At 40.3% G+C, this 17,944-nt stretch overlaps 6 protein-coding genes across 9 annotated transcripts; 1 reads left to right on the forward strand and 5 right to left on the reverse strand.

Moving 5' to 3' along the window:
- LOC6500081 (reticulon-3) lies at positions 1-1,065 on the reverse strand. Its single transcript, XM_001953226.4, has 2 exons — positions 503-1,065; positions 1-439 (listed from the first exon to the last, which is right to left on the reverse strand). The coding sequence occupies exons 1-2, from the start codon at positions 975-977 to the stop codon at positions 135-137; spliced, it is 780 nt and encodes a 259-aa protein (XP_001953261.1). The 5' UTR covers positions 978-1,065; the 3' UTR covers positions 1-134.
- Positions 1,066-1,155: 90 nt separating this feature from the next.
- On the reverse strand, positions 1,156-3,420 carry LOC123258392 (esterase B1). Its single transcript, XM_044718333.1, has 5 exons — positions 3,305-3,420; positions 2,973-3,246; positions 2,744-2,894; positions 1,761-2,494; positions 1,156-1,700 (listed from the first exon to the last, which is right to left on the reverse strand). Exons 1-5 carry the CDS (start codon positions 3,316-3,318, stop codon positions 1,248-1,250), a joined length of 1,626 nt encoding a protein of 541 aa, XP_044574268.1. The 5' UTR covers positions 3,319-3,420; the 3' UTR covers positions 1,156-1,247.
- A 238-nt stretch (positions 3,421-3,658) lies between these two features.
- Positions 3,659-9,124, reverse strand: LOC116656579 (esterase B1-like). Of its 2 annotated transcripts, XM_032456346.2 has the most exons (5): positions 8,997-9,124; positions 8,664-8,937; positions 8,441-8,591; positions 7,174-8,375; positions 3,659-3,676 (listed from the first exon to the last, which is right to left on the reverse strand). In XM_032456346.2, the coding sequence occupies exons 1-4, from the start codon at positions 9,008-9,010 to the stop codon at positions 7,183-7,185; spliced, it is 1,632 nt and encodes a 543-aa protein (XP_032312237.1). In that variant the 5' UTR covers positions 9,011-9,124; the 3' UTR covers positions 3,659-3,676; positions 7,174-7,182. The 2 variants fall into 2 exon arrangements, with proteins under 2 accessions (XP_032312237.1, XP_032312236.1); XM_032456345.2 differs by lacking the exon at positions 3,659-3,676 and having other exon boundaries at positions 7,067-8,375.
- Positions 9,125-9,390: 266 nt separating this feature from the next.
- Positions 9,391-11,608, reverse strand: LOC6500079 (esterase B1). The gene is made up of 4 exons (XM_032456344.2): positions 11,369-11,608; positions 11,034-11,310; positions 10,818-10,968; positions 9,391-10,760 (listed from the first exon to the last, which is right to left on the reverse strand). Exons 1-4 carry the CDS (start codon positions 11,446-11,448, stop codon positions 9,580-9,582), a joined length of 1,689 nt encoding a protein of 562 aa, XP_032312235.1. The 5' UTR covers positions 11,449-11,608; the 3' UTR covers positions 9,391-9,579.
- Positions 11,609-11,765: 157 nt separating this feature from the next.
- On the reverse strand, positions 11,766-14,227 carry LOC6500077 (esterase B1). Of its 2 annotated transcripts, none has more exons than XM_001953230.4 (3): positions 13,707-14,222; positions 12,470-13,366; positions 11,766-12,413 (listed from the first exon to the last, which is right to left on the reverse strand). In XM_001953230.4, exons 1-3 carry the CDS (start codon positions 14,019-14,021, stop codon positions 11,958-11,960), a joined length of 1,668 nt encoding a protein of 555 aa, XP_001953265.1. In that variant the 5' UTR covers positions 14,022-14,222; the 3' UTR covers positions 11,766-11,957. The 2 variants fall into 2 exon arrangements, with proteins under 2 accessions (XP_001953265.1, XP_014766374.1); XM_014910888.3 differs by having other exon boundaries at positions 11,831-12,405; positions 13,707-14,227.
- Positions 14,228-15,276: 1,049 nt separating this feature from the next.
- LOC6500461 (esterase B1) lies at positions 15,277-17,804 on the forward strand. 2 transcript variants are annotated; one of them, XM_001953231.4, is made up of 3 exons: positions 15,277-15,459; positions 15,625-16,091; positions 16,463-17,804. In XM_001953231.4, the coding sequence occupies exons 1-3, from the start codon at positions 15,413-15,415 to the stop codon at positions 17,647-17,649; spliced, it is 1,701 nt and encodes a 566-aa protein (XP_001953266.1). In that variant the 5' UTR covers positions 15,277-15,412; the 3' UTR covers positions 17,650-17,804. The 2 variants fall into 2 exon arrangements, with proteins under 2 accessions (XP_001953266.1, XP_014766568.1); XM_014911082.3 differs by lacking the exons at positions 15,277-15,459; positions 15,625-16,091 and adding an exon at positions 16,278-16,411.
- The last annotated feature ends 140 nt before the right edge of the window (positions 17,805-17,944 follow it).

Here is a 17,944-nt window from a genome sequence, read left to right on the forward strand (position 1 = left end):
TATCTGATCGCCAACTAAGCGGAATCACATACACATACTTTTATATAATCAAATTACCAAAAGCCGCAAAACAATATAAAATTTTGGAACTCATTTTGCTGGCGAAAAATTACGAATAACTTTAAATAAAATTTCTAGTGCGCCTCGATGGGCAAGTCCTGGTGCTCACAGTCACGGCATCGACATCCCTTGCTGTGCTCCTCCTCCAGCAGATCGAAAATTTCTGCATTATCGCATACCTTATACAGCATGGGCCCATCAGTGGCCTCCTTGTTCTCATATGAAATCTTCTTTTCCCCTTTGAGTGTGTCGCCATTATCAGGTTTGGGTTCCGCTGCATTTTCCATCGACTTGCATTTTCGAAATTTTTGGATCTGAACATCGATGTTTGGCTTGTACCATTCATAAAGTTTTGGAAGGGTAAAAAGAAAAACGTGTCCTGAAATGAAAACAAATTAAACATAATCTCACCGTTTTGAATAAATCATTTGAAAGTACTCACCGAACATTAACAAAGTCAAGCCATTAAAACAATCGCCGAGCAAATTAAGGCCGCACATTGCGACCAAAAACTTCAAAGACTCCTCCCAGTTCTCAATCAGAAACAATTCCAATAGATGATTTATAGCCGCATTAATATGATCCACGCCAATCCCGGCTAGACGCATAACCTCCTCCCGGGGTATGTCGATATTGGCCTGCGGATACAGGCGATGGGCCTGATTCTGGCCCACATCCTTGCGCCAAGAACGCATAAGCTTCACAAAGCAGCGGTAGCCAATGCTTGCCAGAAGCACAGTGATCCCCGCCATGCTCACCACACTGATTACCGAATGGGCCATGACGTCCAGGAGAAGGAGCAGGATGCTCGTGAACACGACTAGCGACTGGCGATAATTGCGCCACAGGACCAAATGCTTGACGACCTCCAGCAATTGACTGGGGTTCTCAGCCGGCTTCGGATTTTTGGAAATCATCTTTTGATTCAAGCCTTAAATTACGAATATGGATAGGTTGGCAGGGTAATTTTATTACTGTTCTTTTCTTTCTGACAACTTTTAACAAAAGGACTACTTATTTTTATTTAACAATGAAAAAAGAAACATAAAACGTAAATACGATCGGGGAATTTGGCCCATTATAGAAACGTTAGGCTTATTTTTCAGTAGACAGAAGCTGTCTTAATTTATTCAAATTAAACTGTTATAAATATATTTAATCACTTTGCAGCCCCATAAAACGGGTATCTAAATCAACTGCTCCGGTTTGTAGATGCCATCCCACACCTGCAGCTTTTCGTACTCGGGCAGATCGATAACTTTTACTTCATCGCTGATGTTTAGCACCAACTTAGGATTTTCTTTTGTTGAGGGCTTCCAAGTAACTTCTCCGATTTCCGGGCAATTAGGATCAGAGCTTGCTGCGAATGCTGTCCAAATGCCAATCATTCGTTTGATTGTTTGAAACTCCTTGGAGGATGATTCCAGCTTCCAGCTAGCAGCATTTCGCCACAAGTAACTGAGATCATCAGCGTGAGCAACTCCGGTCTTAATATTATCCCCGCAGAACTTGGAGCGATAGAAGTTGAAGGTCGGGGAATCGAAGTCGAAACGATAAAAGTATGTAGGGGCCTTTGCATACGAAAGTCTGGCATTCAAAGTTCGATTAAATCCATGCCAGAAGATCTTGTAGGAATAGTACTATAAAAAATAACAGAGAATTATTTTTTTTAAATCTTGATGTCGGAGCAATAAACTCACATCCAGAATATTCATGAAGAGCTTAGAACTTGGTGGGGAGTCTCCAAAGTAGGTTTTAATCAGCCTCTGACTGAACTCCTGATTATCCTTCTCAGTATTCGCTGCTCGAACATCAAACGGCACCATCCTCAGGGGGTCTTTGCTCAGATTGTCCAGAGCCTGGAGATTGGCAGACACTGCAGGATACATGAAGAGACCCTCGAAGGACGTGCCTCCCAACATAGAAGGCAGCTCGTTAGTCCATGCTTCGCGAGCCATTTCCACCGGCGACTTCGGCACCACACAATCCTCACCCACGTATGGCTCCACGGTGGGCCCGAAGGCGAAGATCATTCCGTTCCTGCGGTGTTCTGGTGTCACCAAATTGTGGTTTACCAATTCTATTGCAGGCACTCCACGCAGGTGCTCCAACACTTTGGCATCGATATTTTCGCCAGTATAGCCATTTTGCTGTGCCAGACGAAAGGCAAAGTCTTCAGTGGGACTATTTGCCCAATAGTTATGCACGGTGCCTGACATGGGAATGGCCTTGTGGAAGAGACCCCGGGTCTGTTCTGTGCACATCATAAAGTGGGTGGAGCAACCGCCGGCACTTTCCCCAAATATAGTGATATTATTATCATCCCCATTAAAGTTTGAAATGTACTTCTTGACCCACTTGAGGGCCAAGACTTGATCCTTAAGGCCAGCATTACCGGGTACATTCACGCTGGGATCCTTGAGGGACAGAAAACCTGAAGGGAACGAGTTTTATATTAAGCTTAATGTATGTTACTTTTCGTAAAAAACTAATTTTGTGAAAAAGTTTCTTAAATTATAATATTTTCTAAAATAGATTAGCTACTATTACAAACCAGATATTAATATTTGATTTATAATGATATTTTGAACTTGAACGCGAAAGTTCGCGAAAGATAACGCCACTATCACACCTCTTTGAAGCGTTTGAAGATAAGATATTAACCCTAGTAATGTCGACTCACCGAAACAATCCAAACGGTAATTGAGTGTTACCACGACCACATCTTTGGTCATGAAATAGTCCGGTCCGTAGAGCTCCCGTGTGGCTTCGCCTACGGTAAAGGCCCCACCGTAAATATAGACCATTACTGGCAGAGGTTTGTCTGTCTTCAGCTGTCGAAGAAATCAATCAATTATAATTATCGTAGGTGTTGCTAGTTAACAAATAAATTATTTAATTAAATTATTTACCTGTTTGGAATACACATTCAGATACAAACAGTCTTCGGCTCCGTCGATATCGCCGGTCATGAAACTTTTTTGGAAAGGCTTCGTAGCATAGTGAGTGCAATCCATAACCCCACTCCATGGATCTGCCGGCTGGGGCGCTTTAAACCGGAGCTCTCCAACCGGGGGCTTTCCAAAGGGGATCTTCTCGAAACTATAGTAGATGTCATCGTAGAGGCTCTGACGTTTAACGCCCTTGACCTTGCCGAGGGGCAGAGTCAGTTCACAGGTTTCTTGGCTGAATTAGAAACGACCAATAAAATAAACCTAGAGGATTTCAGTCTTTCTCCACTCACTTTTCCGACATCATGTAGTTGTTGTCCGCCTCTGTCAGCTGAATCCAAATGAATGAAGTTTACAAAGTCAAAGCCAAAGCACTACAAAAAGTTCCCCCACCCACAGAGGTGTCTTAAATTACGTTGCCACTGATCGAGCTTTTTGTTTTGGTATTAACAGCTGTTCACATGAATATCCGTTGGCGGTTGTTAGTTTTTAAAAAGCTTTCATATAAGATTGCTAATAATATAATTTTTCGTTTTTTTCGTAAAAAAAAATATTAAATTGCAACACATACCAGTTTTTGTTTAAGCAACCCTTAATCAAAAGTTTTTTGTTTTTAAACAAAAGTTTTATTTTTGAATTAAAGACCTTTGAGGGAATAAACTTATATCATATAAAAAAACCTCTTGACGAGGTAAAGTACCGGTGACGAACCTGCATGCGAAACCCAAAATATCTGATATCAATTTTAGTGACGATAATATGCTATATAGGTGTACAAAATTGCATATAAAAAATATTCTTGTTCGACACGTGACTGATTTGTTTTTTGTTTTTCTTGCACGTGCCGAACAAGAATATTTTTTATATGCAATTTTGTACACCTATATAGCATATTATCGTCACTAAAATTGATATCAGATATTTTGGGTTTCGCATGCAGGTTCGTCACCGGTACTTTACCTCGTCAAGAGGTTTTTTTATATGATATCAGTTGTTTTTTTGTATATATTGATCTTCAATTATTTAAAACAGAACGCATAATATATAGAATATATATATATGGAAGTAACCTCTGGACAGGCGATTCACACAGTTAGCAATACTTTAATTGTAAGGATAAACATCAAAACTCTTTTTTTTTTAACTCTATAGATTTTGAAATTCAAGAAGGTGGAAAATTTAAAAACCTTTCCAAAGACGTAAAGAATTTTTCGATAGCTTCAGTGGCTCTGAAGTTATACGTATTTTTAATTTACAAAGGTTTTGGAATTTGGTTAGTTTAAAAATTTTAATTAAAAATTTGCCCAAAAATGTATTTAAGATCCAACATTTTTTCGTAGTTGTGGGAAACCAATTTTTTTTAACAAATTAACAGATGAGAGGCCTATCCTTATGAGAGTTCCACTATATAATAAATTATAAAAAAAAAACAAAAAAGGAAAGCTAACTTCAAGCGGAGCCGAAGTTGAAATACCCTTGCAGTTAAGCAGAAGCTTATATTATTATTATATATATCGGATCCTATATAGTTGTCCGATCCTTATGAGAATTTCACCATCAACAAAATTTCTAATAAAAATATTGGAAACACCCCAAGCATCTTTAAAAATAGAAAGGTTGTGCCATTTCCGATCGTTCAGTTATATGGCAGGTATAGGATATAGTTGGCCGATTCTTATGAACATAGGATTAGATTGCCCAAAACGGAAACCATAAAAAGTCCCATCATTCTAGCTTCAAAAACAACAAAGTTAAGCCAATTATCCTAATAAAATTTTGCAAATCGGATAAGATTGCCCAAAATGCAATCTGTACTAAGTTCCTTCCTTCTAACTTATAACAAAAAAAAAATTTATGGCATATCCGATCAATCATATAATAAACATGTATTATATCTAAAAAAAAATGCGCAAAGATAAAAAATTTAAAAAAAAATGGAAATTACGTTTTTCCAGTTTTTCTAGTTAAACCAATTGTTGAACGTAACAATTTATTTTGGGTGTGCGATATAAAATAATAAATATTAGAAAAGTATTGGCGGAGTTGGTTTGCCTGGTTTTTTTTTAGCTTTTAATCCATGATTTGGCCCAAAACGGTGGTGGCTGCATTTATTTATATGAATTATATGCTCAGTAGGGGCATATGCATATGCAGTAGGGGCATATGCAAGCGTTCTACTCATAAAATTTTGCATTCTTCTCATTAAGACATGAGACACTGAAACATACAGCAGAATTACATCAAAATTTCCCATCAAGCAAAAAAGTTCGAGATTAGCCGAGTGGAGAGTTTCTAATACGGGAGGGCCTGAGTTCTAATCCTAGTTGAGTCAATGTTTACGTTTTACTTTTTAAGCCCTTTTTTATTTGGATTTTATTTTTGAAATATTTGAAAATATCTTATGTACAAACTTTCATAAGGATGGGCCGACTATATCCTATAGCTATCATAGAACGATCGGAATTGGCATAACTTTGGTGTTTTTTAAGTTAGAAAGATGGGACTTGGTACAGATTTTGGGCAAAATAATCTTATTGGCCAAATTTCATAGGGATCGGCCAACTATATCCAATAGCCGCCATATAACTGAACGATCGGAAATGGCACAACTGCAAGGATATATCAACTTCGGCTTCGCCCGAAGTTAGCTTTCTTTTCTTGTTTTTCTTTGGGACCTCAAGATTGGTACCTCAACCGACCCGTCCGACATTTCTTTCAGAAGTTATTCAAGAAATTAGATTTTTACAGCTTTTTCAAAAAGTTGTAGAACAATAATTGCTCATATCATATGAGTCATATTACATTAACAAAAATCTCCAATTTTATTCAGTATTGCAAAGAAAAAAATATAGACAAACAAACCCACTGGCTTAATTTTAAAAAAACTGTAAAAATCGAATTTCTTGAATAACTTCTGAAAGAAATGTCGGACCGGGTCGGTTGAAGTACCAATCTTCTGAGTCTTCTCATTAAGACATGAGACACTGAAACACAAAGTAGAATTACATCAAAAGTTGCCATTAAGCAACAAAGTTCGAGGATAGCTGAGTGGAGAGCGTCGTGGTTCCTAACACGGAGGGCCTGGGTTCGAGTCTGACTTGAGTCAATGTTTACGTTTTACTTTTTTAAGCCCTTTTTTATTTGGATTTTATTTTTAAATAAATTATCTAAAATCTGAAAAGATATACTCCATATTTTTTAGGGTATAGACCAAATATATGCAGACTCCAAAAAGCAAAGTTGCCAATCAAATACACACACATGTATAAGTAAATGCAAGCTTCACAGGAGGCTGCACAAAATGGGTAGCTGCACTTACAGGACTATATCTTGAGTTAACGGATTTTGCCAGATATGAGCGATATGTCAAAAGTTGCGTCATCTCAAAAGCTATCTACACGTGCAAAAAAAAAAAAGGGTCAGTCGACTAAATTTTGAAAAATAATTTTTTTTCTTAAAAAAAAAGTTTATTTTCAGTGTATTTTTTTTTGTGTACTATATAGACGTTTGGTCCCAAAGAAAGTGAAATAGATATTTAAAAACCCCTTTCAACGGTGTAAAGCTCTTTTTAATATCTTTCTTAATTATAAAGTTATGCATTTTTTCATTAACAAAGTTTTTTTTAATTTTTTGACGTAAGCTTAAGGTATTTCAAAAAGTTGTAGAACAATAGTTGCTCATATGATAGTAACAAACATTTTCCAATTTTTTTCAGGATTTTTAAGATAAAAATAGTGCAAACAGACAAACCGACAAACCGACGCAAACTGGCTTCATTTTGAAGAAGAAGAAAAAATTGAATTTTTCGAATAACTTCTGAATGAAATGTTGGATCGGGTCGATTGAGGTACCAATCGACGCGTATTTAGCTCTAGAATGCGAATATATAAAAATATTCTATCTGGGGACTAAAATGTGTCCACCAGCCCCACTTTAGTGATAAAAAATTTTTTTACTTTCACCCTAATTTCTCCCAAACCAAATAACTTTTGGAATATGTTTCGACAAAAATTATCTAATTGAAACAATACCTTTCGATTGGTATATCATTCATTTAGATCGGTTGCCTACAGAAAATTTTTAATTCTTCGGCTATATATAGAGTTTCCTCGCGCACGCCTAGGCATGCAGGTCGTCACCTCGTGGACTTCCGTCCACAGTGATTTTTACCCTAAAATAAAGGTATGTCTGCTTGATCATACAGGCGATCATAGAACTTTAGCTTTGAAAACTCAGGCTGTGGGATAATCTTTAACTCCTCATCAATGTTAAGAAGTAAATGGGGCTCTGATTGAGTAAGAGGTTTCCAATTCACCAGAGGTTTAGTAATTGCACAGTTAGGATCCGAGGTAGAAGCAAAGGACACCCACATGGCAACCATCCGACAGATGGCAGTGTACTCTGGTCGAGACTTTTCCAACTTGAAGGTGGTCGGCATCACGAAGAGATACGACAGTTCGTCCACATGACAAACGCCCCTCTGATTCACGTCCAGGAAACAACGTTTCCGATACAAGTTAAAATCTGGAGAATCGAAAGCGAATCGGTAGAGATATGTTGGTGCCTTAGCATAGGCCAGTCTGGAAAGGATAAGACGATTCTGCGAATGCACTAAGTTGTGGGTGAACAGTTTTTCCAAGGCATCCGCGTGCTCAAGGGTCAACTGATTTCCATGAGCCTGGCAAAAATAGTCCAGAAACTGCTCCCCCACTTGACGTTTCTGATCGGAGTCATAATGCCACTTTAGGGTCCAAGGCAGTACGCGTTCAGGATACTCCTGGAAAGCTGGAAGAACCTTGGCTCCATCGTTTTTCAAGCCCATGACATGATACAATCCGTCCTCAGAGCAAGTTCCCAGGACGATGGGAATTCGATTGCTCCAAGAAGTGCGAAGCAGTTCAGTGGGTGCTGCCAGCACAACTGCTCCGGATGTGGCATAAGGTTCCACGCAGGGTATAAAGTCTAGAATTTCCCCCTTTTTCTTCTCTTCAGGAGTTAATACGTCGGCCATTGCTAGTTTGTTTGGATCCGCCTTCAATAGGAATTCATAAACTTTCTTGTCGATGTTTTCGCCTTCATAGCCTAAATTTTTGGCCAGGCGGTATTCCAAGTTTGGTAGGCGATATAACTCCATGCAATAGCCGGCCATAGGAATTGCTTTTTGGAAGAGTCCTTCTGTCTGGGGACTAGCCAGGAGCCATTGGACAGAAACGCTACCAGAGCTGTGGCCAAAGAGGGTAACCCTTTCGGGGTCGCCATTGAAGTTGCCGGCGTTGGCCTTAATCCACCGCAGAGCTTGGATGATGTCCTTTAGACCTGCATTTCCAGGGATCCCCAGAGAAGGATCTGAAAAACTAAGGTAGCCTGCAACGAGAGGGAAATAAAATATTAATATTAAAATTTGATTCTATCGTTTTAATAGTTATCACCAAAAGCTCCTAAACGAAAGCCGATTGCAATATAAATGACATCCTCCGTCATCAAATAATCTGGACCCATGGACTGCCTCAAGTTATCACCGCGCCGGAACGCGCCTCCGTGTACATAAACCATAATAGGTAAAGGTTTGGCGCTACGGAACTTTACCAGATACATATATGCAAAAAAAAAAGGATAAGAATATGCTTAGCAGTTATATAAAAAATTACTCACTGTTTTCACTGAAATATTTAAGTAAAGACAATCCTCTGATCCCTTCACCTTCCCAACATATTTTTCGGATTGAAGACAAAAATTAGGGGGCTGGGTGCAATCGAGAATTCCGCTCCAAGGCTTCACCTCGCGGGGTTCCTTGAATCTCAAGGATCCAACTGGGGGCTGAGCGTAGGGGACTCCATCAAAAGCGTAGAATGGTGAACAGTAAGGAGATTTTAAAAGTGCGCCCCGAACTTTTCCGTGCGTAGTTTGCACAACTGGTGAAGTTTCACTGGAAACCATTTTTTTTTTTTAATTTAAACTGTAATGAGTATTGAAAAAATTCTTTACTTTTCTGAAGGCATATCCGATCACGAGGAGTTTCAAATGTCGACTGTGTAGCATCATTGAGAATTATTTTACAAATCCCTACGATTCCACCAGGGAGCACTAATAAACCACCTTAGTGTCATAATAAAAGGTTAGTATTTAAATTTCTAGATAGTGGTAGACAGGTTGCAGATTAACGCTATTAAATGGTCGTTATCTAAACCTTTTATTCATACTTATGCTTAGGCAAAGAGAGTAATTTAAAATAAAAAGCATAATAGTCTCTGGTCTTCAAATTAGTCTTTTGCAGCCCTTGCAGCTCTTTTATGATTTTTTTCACAAATCGGTAATGGTCTAAGAAAATGAAATTGATTTACAAAGGCTTTTCGGATATAGGCAACATCAAAAACCAAACTTTTCTTTTATCAGCTAAAGAGACGAAATCTCGAAAACAGAGATTAATCCAGTCGCCTGGTGGGTTATCTTGTTTTCAGGCTTGTTCTTTTTTATTTGAAAAAATTATCTTCACTATCTTATCACTCATAATAAAAATATTATTATTACTTTTCGTGAGTTGCATTAAGTTTATCTACACTGAAAATGGCTAAAATAAAGGCACTTCAGCTTGTTCGAATAAGCGATCATAGATCGTAAGTTTGGAGTACTCTGGTTGCGGCATAAACTTTAATTCCTCGTTAATGTTGAGTAGCATGCGAGGCCCAAATCGGTTAAGTGGTTTCCACTGTACCAGTGGCTTGGTAATATCCGCATTCGGATCCGAGGTAGCAGCAAAGGACACCCACATAGCCACCATACGACAAATGGCGGTAAACTCCGGTCGCGTCTGATCGAGCTTAAAGGTGGCTGGGATTACGAAGATATAGCCCAGCTCGTCCACATGGCCAACACCTCGTACCTCCTTTCCCCCAAATCGAATACGGTAGAAATTAAAGTCCGGGGAGTCGAAATCGAAGCGGTAGAGATATGAAGGTGCCTTTCCATAAGCCAGTCTAGATTGGATCACACGGTTCATTGAGTGAACCATGTTGTGAGTGAACAGATTATCCAGATTTTTTAAGTTCTCCATTGTAAGCTGGTGGCCATGGAATTGACAAAAATAGGACAGTAACTGCTGACCCAACTCTCGGCGCTTGCCAGGATCACACCGATATCGTAGGATGGACGGGAGCACACGCTCAGGATTGCTTTGATAATCTTTAAGCTGAGTTGGATTTAGTCTCATAAAAGCGCCCAGACCCTCTCCACTATTGACGCCCAGGATAATAGGAATCCGATTTCCCCAAGCATTACGATGTAGGTCAATGGGCTCCCCAAGCAGAACCGCATTTTTGGTTGCATAACTCTCCACGCAGGGCACAAAAGCCAGAAGAAATCCCGTTGCGTTCTCCGCCTTCGTAAAGAAATTAGCTGATACCAGAAGGTTCGGATCTGCCTTCATCAGATAATCCAACACTTGACTGTCAATGTTTTCGCCCTCGTAGCCCAAATGTTTGGCCAGGCGAAATTCCATGTCAGGCAATCGGTTGAGCTCCATAGAATAGCCTGCCATAAGGATTGCCTTGTGGAAGAGTCCTTCCGTCTGGGGACTGACCAAAAGAAGGTGAACAATCATGCTACCTGAGCTGTGTCCGAAGAGAGTTATCCTTTCGGGGTCTCCATTAAATCTAGTTGCATTGGCCTTAATCCATCGGAGAGCCAGTATAATGTCCTTGAGGCCTGCATTTCCAGGAATATCCAAGGATCTATCTGAAAAATTCAAGAAACCTAAAAAAAAATTGGATTATAGAGAAATAAGAGTCGTTGAATTCATCAGATACATACCGAATGGCCCCAGACGATGTCCGATGCTTATATAAATGACATCCTCTCTCATAAAATAGTCAGGACCCCAGGCTTGTCTGGAGGAATCGCCCCCCTTGTAACCTCCACCGTGAATGTAAACCATTACAGGTAAAGGCTTTTCGCTAACCAGCTGCCAAGAACATAAGTATTTAGCATTTATCTTTTAAACTTTCTATTTTACTTGTTCCAACCTACTTTTTTCACAGATACATTCAAGTACAGACAATCCTCGGAGCCTTCAACCTGCTTTGTGTAGCTGCTCACTTGGAGGCACTTGCTCTGGGGCTTGGAACAGTCCCGGATTCCATACCATGGCTTAATGTCATGGGGCTCCCTAAATCTCAAAGTTCCCAGCGGCGGAACTGCGTATGGAATGCCATCAAACGCATAAAATAGTTCATCGTATAAAGATTTTAAGACGGTTCCACGAATTTTGCCATGAGTTGTCTGTATTACAGGAGAAGTCTCTCTACTAAAAAGTAAGGAATTCATTAAAAAGAAAAGAGCAATATACAATCCATAACACTCACTAGTCGTCCGCCATATTCGTTCCGCAGCTGCCCGAAGCAAAGACTGTGGGTTGTTTTACGAAAAACCTTTCGGGAAACATAATCAATAGACTCAATTGAGATAGCCGCGGCTTATCAAATTTTAAATTTATTAATCACTCACGTAACTCAAACATTGTTCGCTATAAACAATGACATATTTTTGGAAGGTACTTGAAGAAATACTTGTTTCAAAGTTGAATTGTTTGGATCCAATTTGTATGCTTAACCCCAATACCATGTTTTATTAACCAAGTTCAGCACAAAGAATATGGAGCCCTCAAATAACATTTGTGTTAAATTGGACACATGATTAATAAAAGTACGCCACTTAATATAAAACTATATGCCAGCACCATTTTTGAACACAGTAAAAATATTCTAATTGTTGCATTGCTGCTTATTGTGTATATAATATCTAATTTGTATAAAAATTATCTAAATATACATATGTTTGTAAAAGCCCAATGACGTTTGTTCTTATAGAGTCTGCTCTTTCGAAATGATATTTCTGCCTCAAGTTCAATATATAAAAACTTTAAATTTTCTTCACTAAAAATTTAGCTCTTGACTATTTGGAATGGCAAACGCTCTCCCAGACTTTCAGCTTCTGGAGTTCCGGCAGTTCCATCACTTTAATGCTATTAGAAATGTTTAGACACTCCAGAGCTGAATTTCTGTCCAAAGGTTTCCACTCTTTGGTGCGAGGAAGTTGATCCTTGATTCGGTCGCAGTTCGGATTTCCGGCACTGGCAAAGGTGAACAGCATATCGATCATGCGCTCGATGGTCAGGAACTCGGGTGTGTTTCTGTCCAGCTTCCAGGAGAATTCCCCGTACCACAGGTACGAGTGGTCGTCCACATGAGCCACTCCTCGCAACTTGTCCCCGCAGTACTGTAAGCGCTGGTGATTAAAAGTGGGGGAATCAAAATCGAAGCGGTACAGGTAAGTAGGCGCCCTTGAATTTTTAAGTCGCGACCTTACAACCCGGAGAATGGGAAGCCAAAAGACCTTGTAACTGGCGTACTAAATGATTATTAACTCAGTATGAATTCAAAAATTGATAAACTATATCATGTTACCTCGCAATAGGCCACAACTGCCTCTGGCGACATCGATATATCTGTGTCCCCGAAATGCATTTCCTGCAGACGCTGCCCCAAGTTACGAGCCAAGGCCTGAGGCATATTTTGCTTTAAGTCCAGTGGAAGCATGTGTTCCGGTTCAGTTTTTAGGGTAGTAAGCAAGTATGGAGCTATCGAGACACGAGCGTACATAAGCAATCCCTCGAAGGAGGTGCCGCTCATCAGCACTGGAATGCGATTGCCCCATGCCGTGCTAAGAAGTTCCTTTGGATGCTTTGGCAGGACGCAGTGTTCCGTTTTGTACGGCTCAACTTTTGGCCCGAACTGAAAGACGCAGTCGTTGAGGTGGTCAGACGGACTGAGCAGATAGGGCGTAACCAAGTCCTCTCCAGGAAGGTTCTGCAGGTAGTCCAGCACCATGGCGTCAGTTACATGCTCCGCACTTTCCATTCCCAAATGGGACGCCAGACGGTGCGGCAAATTCTCCAGTGGACATAGAGCCCAGGGACATAGGACATTGCCTGACTGCAAGATGGCCTTCTGGAAGAGTCCCTCCGCTTGAGGATTCAGCATTAAATAATGGACGGAAGCGGCACCGGCACTTTCCCCGAAGGCGGTTATGTTTTTAGGGTCCCCGTTGAAGGCGGCCGCATTTTGGGATATCCATTTCATGGCTAAAAGCTGATCTTTAAGTCCGGCATTACCGGGCACTCCCACGGCTGGATCGTTGAGGCTCAGGAAACCTAGTGGACCCACTCGATAGGACACCGTAACTACGATCATGTTTCGCATCATGAAGTAGTCGGGGCTGTGTAGATCCTTTGTGGGATCGCCCTTTTCGAAGCCACCTCCAAAGAAGTAGACAACCATGGGCAGGGGAGTCGCCGAGTTAAGCTGAAAATATAATAATGAAATTAAATTTTTTACTATAGACCTAGAACTAAGTTTCATTAAGAAAAGTAATAACTAACAACTGTTACTTTTAAATTTTTTTTCACCTTTTTTTAAATAATGCAATGTTTATTGTGTATGTTTAAGTTTATATTTCTACAACAAATACCAGTCATAATGTTAAGTTATATTTTGATAAATTATTTTTATGGCTGGGTTAAAGCTTTTAGGCCCTGAGGGCAGTGGATAGGGTAATGATATGACTCAGTTCTTGATAAAGTTTTCAGATTTTTTTGTTTGGAAAATCAAGTTTTAACACTAAATATATATCGGACAGAATTACCTCCTTGACGTAGACGTTCAGGTACAGGCAGTCCTCGGAGCCGACTAACGTTTTCGTATATTGGTTAAATTGCAGTGGTTTGTTGCCCGTTTTAGAGCAGTCCAGGGGCGAGGTCCAGGGCTCCACTGGCTGGGGAGCCTTAAACCTGAGAGGCCCCACAGGCGGCTGGGCGTAGGGGATTCCCTCGAAGCTAACGTACTCGTCTCCATAGATCCCTGTGCAGGAACGGCCGTGCACCGGCCCCGTGCTTGTTTCCACCCGGGCGCCAAGGTCTCCATCGGACAACCCTTGATTCCTGTAACCTGCTAGCGCCATCTCCAACGATCAAATGCCCGCACAATCCGCGCTTTTTATCTGGAGAACCATTTAAAGCACTTTTTGACGTGCAATCAAGGTGACGCCAAAACCAACTGAAACGACAAAATTTCTGAGACAGCTGATTTTAAAATTGCCTCCGTTGCTTTTTCTGTCACCGAGGGTGTGCTTTTTTAAGTTTTAGTTTCATTGTTTTCATGCCCCTGCATTTTGTATTGTTATTATCAATTTTGTTGTTATCGAAAAAAGCTCAACGACAATTTTGGCGACGATCTCTTAACAGCGAAAAACCAGGGCTGCATCACTCAATGTTAAGTGCATGTTAACTATTTGAATTACTGTAGATGGCTCTATCATTTTAAATTTTCAGTATATAAAGTTATATTAAAATGTATATTTTAAGTGAATTATTAAATTTAAAGCATTAATATAAGCTTTATATATATTATATGCAAGCGCTATTTGCTACTGGGTGAGATACTCCAGTTTTATGTTATTGAGACATTTTGAAAAAATAATCAAAAGCTTTACGGTGCTATGATGTTAAAGCTCTTGGTGGGTGCAATTATTTTTTCATTGCGCACTTTGCTTACTATAATTGATGAATGGATAGGAGGAAAGTAGTGCACACCCCCCAGGAAAACAGATTCGGTCATAAAAATAGCTCACAAAAAAGATATAAAAATACAATTTTTATGATCACAATAGTTCACATCAAATCTAAATAGAAATATCACAACGTATTTGTTTATTTTCTATAAAAGAATTAAAAAAGATATAAGAATAAAAAAATATTTACAAACATTCATTAAATATCGCACTTAAATATTAATTATGTTCTAAAAGATAAATAGCAATAGTGTTTCCACGAAAACAGTACGAAATAAGTTCGTTTTTGCACTAAATACTCCTTGGGGGGACCCTTATATTATATTAGGAATGTATTTTGAATAGTCCTTTTTTTAGAAAATAAAAATATTCGTAATATTTAAATTATTATTAGTTACAAAATTATGAAACGCTAGTGAAAAATTTATTTTAATCATCTATTAAGAAAGAAATAATTGCGAGTAATATGCAACAAGTGTATATGCACTCCCAATCCAATTTGAATTGTTTATATTTTCATGGCACTCGCTGTTTAGGTCAGATAACGAACATTTCGCAAAAAGCCGAATATATGTACATAAACTTTCACGTGCGGCGGCGACGACGCTCCTGATTTAAGGGGCAGTGCGCTCAAGATTGCGATCAGTCGCACGGTAAAGCTCATTGGGTACAATTTGGAAAATATTTGGGATCTATTCCTAAAAACACTCGATTTCTCCTTTTCAAACTGGGAATACATCAGAAATAAACATCATTCTAAAGACAAAACAAACAATAAAAACATGGAATTTCAAGTTGGATGGCCAAAATTGATCAAGATGGGTGCCAAGTAAGTACTAAACAGGGGTCCAAAAGTACGGTGCTAAGGTCAGGATCCGGTCATCGTTGACTTCGGACCTGGCCCGACCCACCCTACAGCCTTATCCACCCTTATCGCTTGCCGCCGACAGTCTGGGTGTCAGGTAACCACTCTGATCCGTAATCTCTCCTCCAGGTTGGTGGGCCACAAGCTGCAGCAGTATCGCCTGTCCACAGGTAACACCCTCGTGCTGGACACTAAGTTCGGCCAGGTGCGAGGACTCCAGAGGAAGACTGTGTACGACGGGGAGTTGTACTTCGCCTTCGAGGGAATACCATACGCAAAGCCACCGGTGGGAGAGCTCCGGTTCCGTGCCCCCCAGCCGCCGGAGCCATGGCAGGGAGTCCTGGACTGCACAACCTACCGGGCAAAGCCCTTGCAACGCAACATTCTTCTCAGTATCGTGGAAGGCAGCGAGGACTGTTTGCACCTTAATATCTACGTGAAGGACCTTGAAACGAAAGAGCCCCTGCCTGTTATTGTTTGGATATACGGTGGGGGTTTTCAGAAGGGCGAGGCCTCAAGGGACATATACAGTCCAGACTACTTCATGAAGCAGCCAGTGGTCTTTGTCTGCATCAACTACCGACTGGGTGCCTTGGGTAAGTACCCTAATACCTTTAACATAAGATTTGGTACATTTTAAGTGCATTTTAATTATACCAGTTCACTTCTAACACTTGGTTGTAGCTTCATTCCCCAGACGATAAGAGCTGGGAAAAATATGGAGTGATTTGATAACGATTTATTTAGAATATATTCATTTTATAACACAATTTGCAAACCAAATCTCAACAGCAACTACGCGGAAATTTAATAAATTTTTTGATTGCTGAATAATTAAGTAAGCTGATAAAAGCGCAAAATTGCAATCAATGCGTCCTAGTTTAATATTTTGTTATGTTATCATCACAAACTAGATGTAAGCTTTCATTACGTACTTTGTCTATCGTTTGAATATCTTATCTTGCAGGCTTCCTTAGCCTTAAGGATCCTCAGCTGGACGTCCCTGGTAACGCTGGACTTAAGGATCAGGTTCAAGCTTTACGTTGGATCAGCCAGAACATTGCCAACTTTAATGGTGATCCCAACAACATCACCATCATGGGGGAGAGTGCCGGAGCTGCTTCCGTCCACGTAATGATGACCACGGAGCAGACGCGTGGGCTTTTCCACAAGGCCATCATGCAATCCGGATGTGCCCTGAGTGAATGGGCGGACAGTCCGGATCGCAAGTGGGCCTTCCGGCTGGCCCGGGGCATGGGCTATAAGGGCAGCGAAAAGGATGCCGACGTGCTGAGTTTCCTGAACAAAGCTTCCGGCCGACAGATAGCGAATATCGACCAAGACATTATTACGCAGGACGAGATGCGAAACTTTACTCTCTTTGCTTTCGGTCCTGTGGTAGAACCCTACGAGAGCGATCATTGTGTTGTACCGAAAAAACATAAGGAAATGTTGGCCACCGCTTGGGGTAACGATATACCCATCATAATGGGCGGGAACTCATTTGAAGGGCTGTTCTCCTATCAAGTGGTAAAGAAGGACCCCTGGGCCTTGAAAAACTTCCACAACATCCTCCCCAGGGAAGTGAGCGAAGCCAGCAGCCAGGAGGAGCGGGATCTTCTTGTGCGTCGCCTCAAGAAGGTCTACTTCAACAACGAGCTTCAGGAATCGATGGACTTCTTCGAGGCTTTAAATATATTTTCCCATCGCCAAATCTGGCACGATCTGCACCGATTGGTTCTCGCTCGTCAGACCTATGCTGCTGGGAAGCCCACATATTTGTACCGCTTCGACTTTGATTCACCGTATTTCAACCAATTCCGCGGATTAGTGTGCGGTGATCAAGTCCGGGGAGTGTCTCATGCCGATGAATTATCCTACCAGTTCTACAATATTATTGCCTCCAAGCTGGAGAAGTCATCAATGGAGTACAAAACCATTGAGAGGATGGTGGGCATGTGGACATCATTCGCCGCCAATGGCGATCCCAACTGTCCGGAAATCAAGTCCACCACTTGGGAACCCATTGGAGCAAAAGAAAATGGCACGGAGAAGTGTTTCAATATAAGCCATAATTTAGAAATGCGGGAATTGCCAGAGTTTGATTCGCTGACCGTGTGGGATAGTTTTTACCCCAAAGGGACCCTTTTCTAGTCATTACATTTACATAAACTCGTAGATACTTAATGCATTACAGAAACCAAAGAGCGAATATTTTCTACATATATTTAAGGTAAATTTTTGCATCTTTTATATCTTTGACTTGTACAAAATTTATAGTTTAAAATATAAACGCCTAGTATAATGTATTTTTAAATGTACCCAAATAAAACAAAAAAAATCCCAAAAAATGTGTTATTTTAATTTCTATTTGTTTTGACCTTTTTTATTTTTAGTTCGCTTATTAATATAGAGCTCAGTGATAGTAGTATTTTTTTAAGTCGCCCCC

This window comes from Drosophila ananassae, chromosome 2L, assembly GCF_017639315.1.
Source record: "Drosophila ananassae strain 14024-0371.13 chromosome 2L, ASM1763931v2, whole genome shotgun sequence".
In the NCBI taxonomy this organism is placed as follows: domain Eukaryota; kingdom Metazoa; phylum Arthropoda; class Insecta; order Diptera; family Drosophilidae; genus Drosophila; species Drosophila ananassae.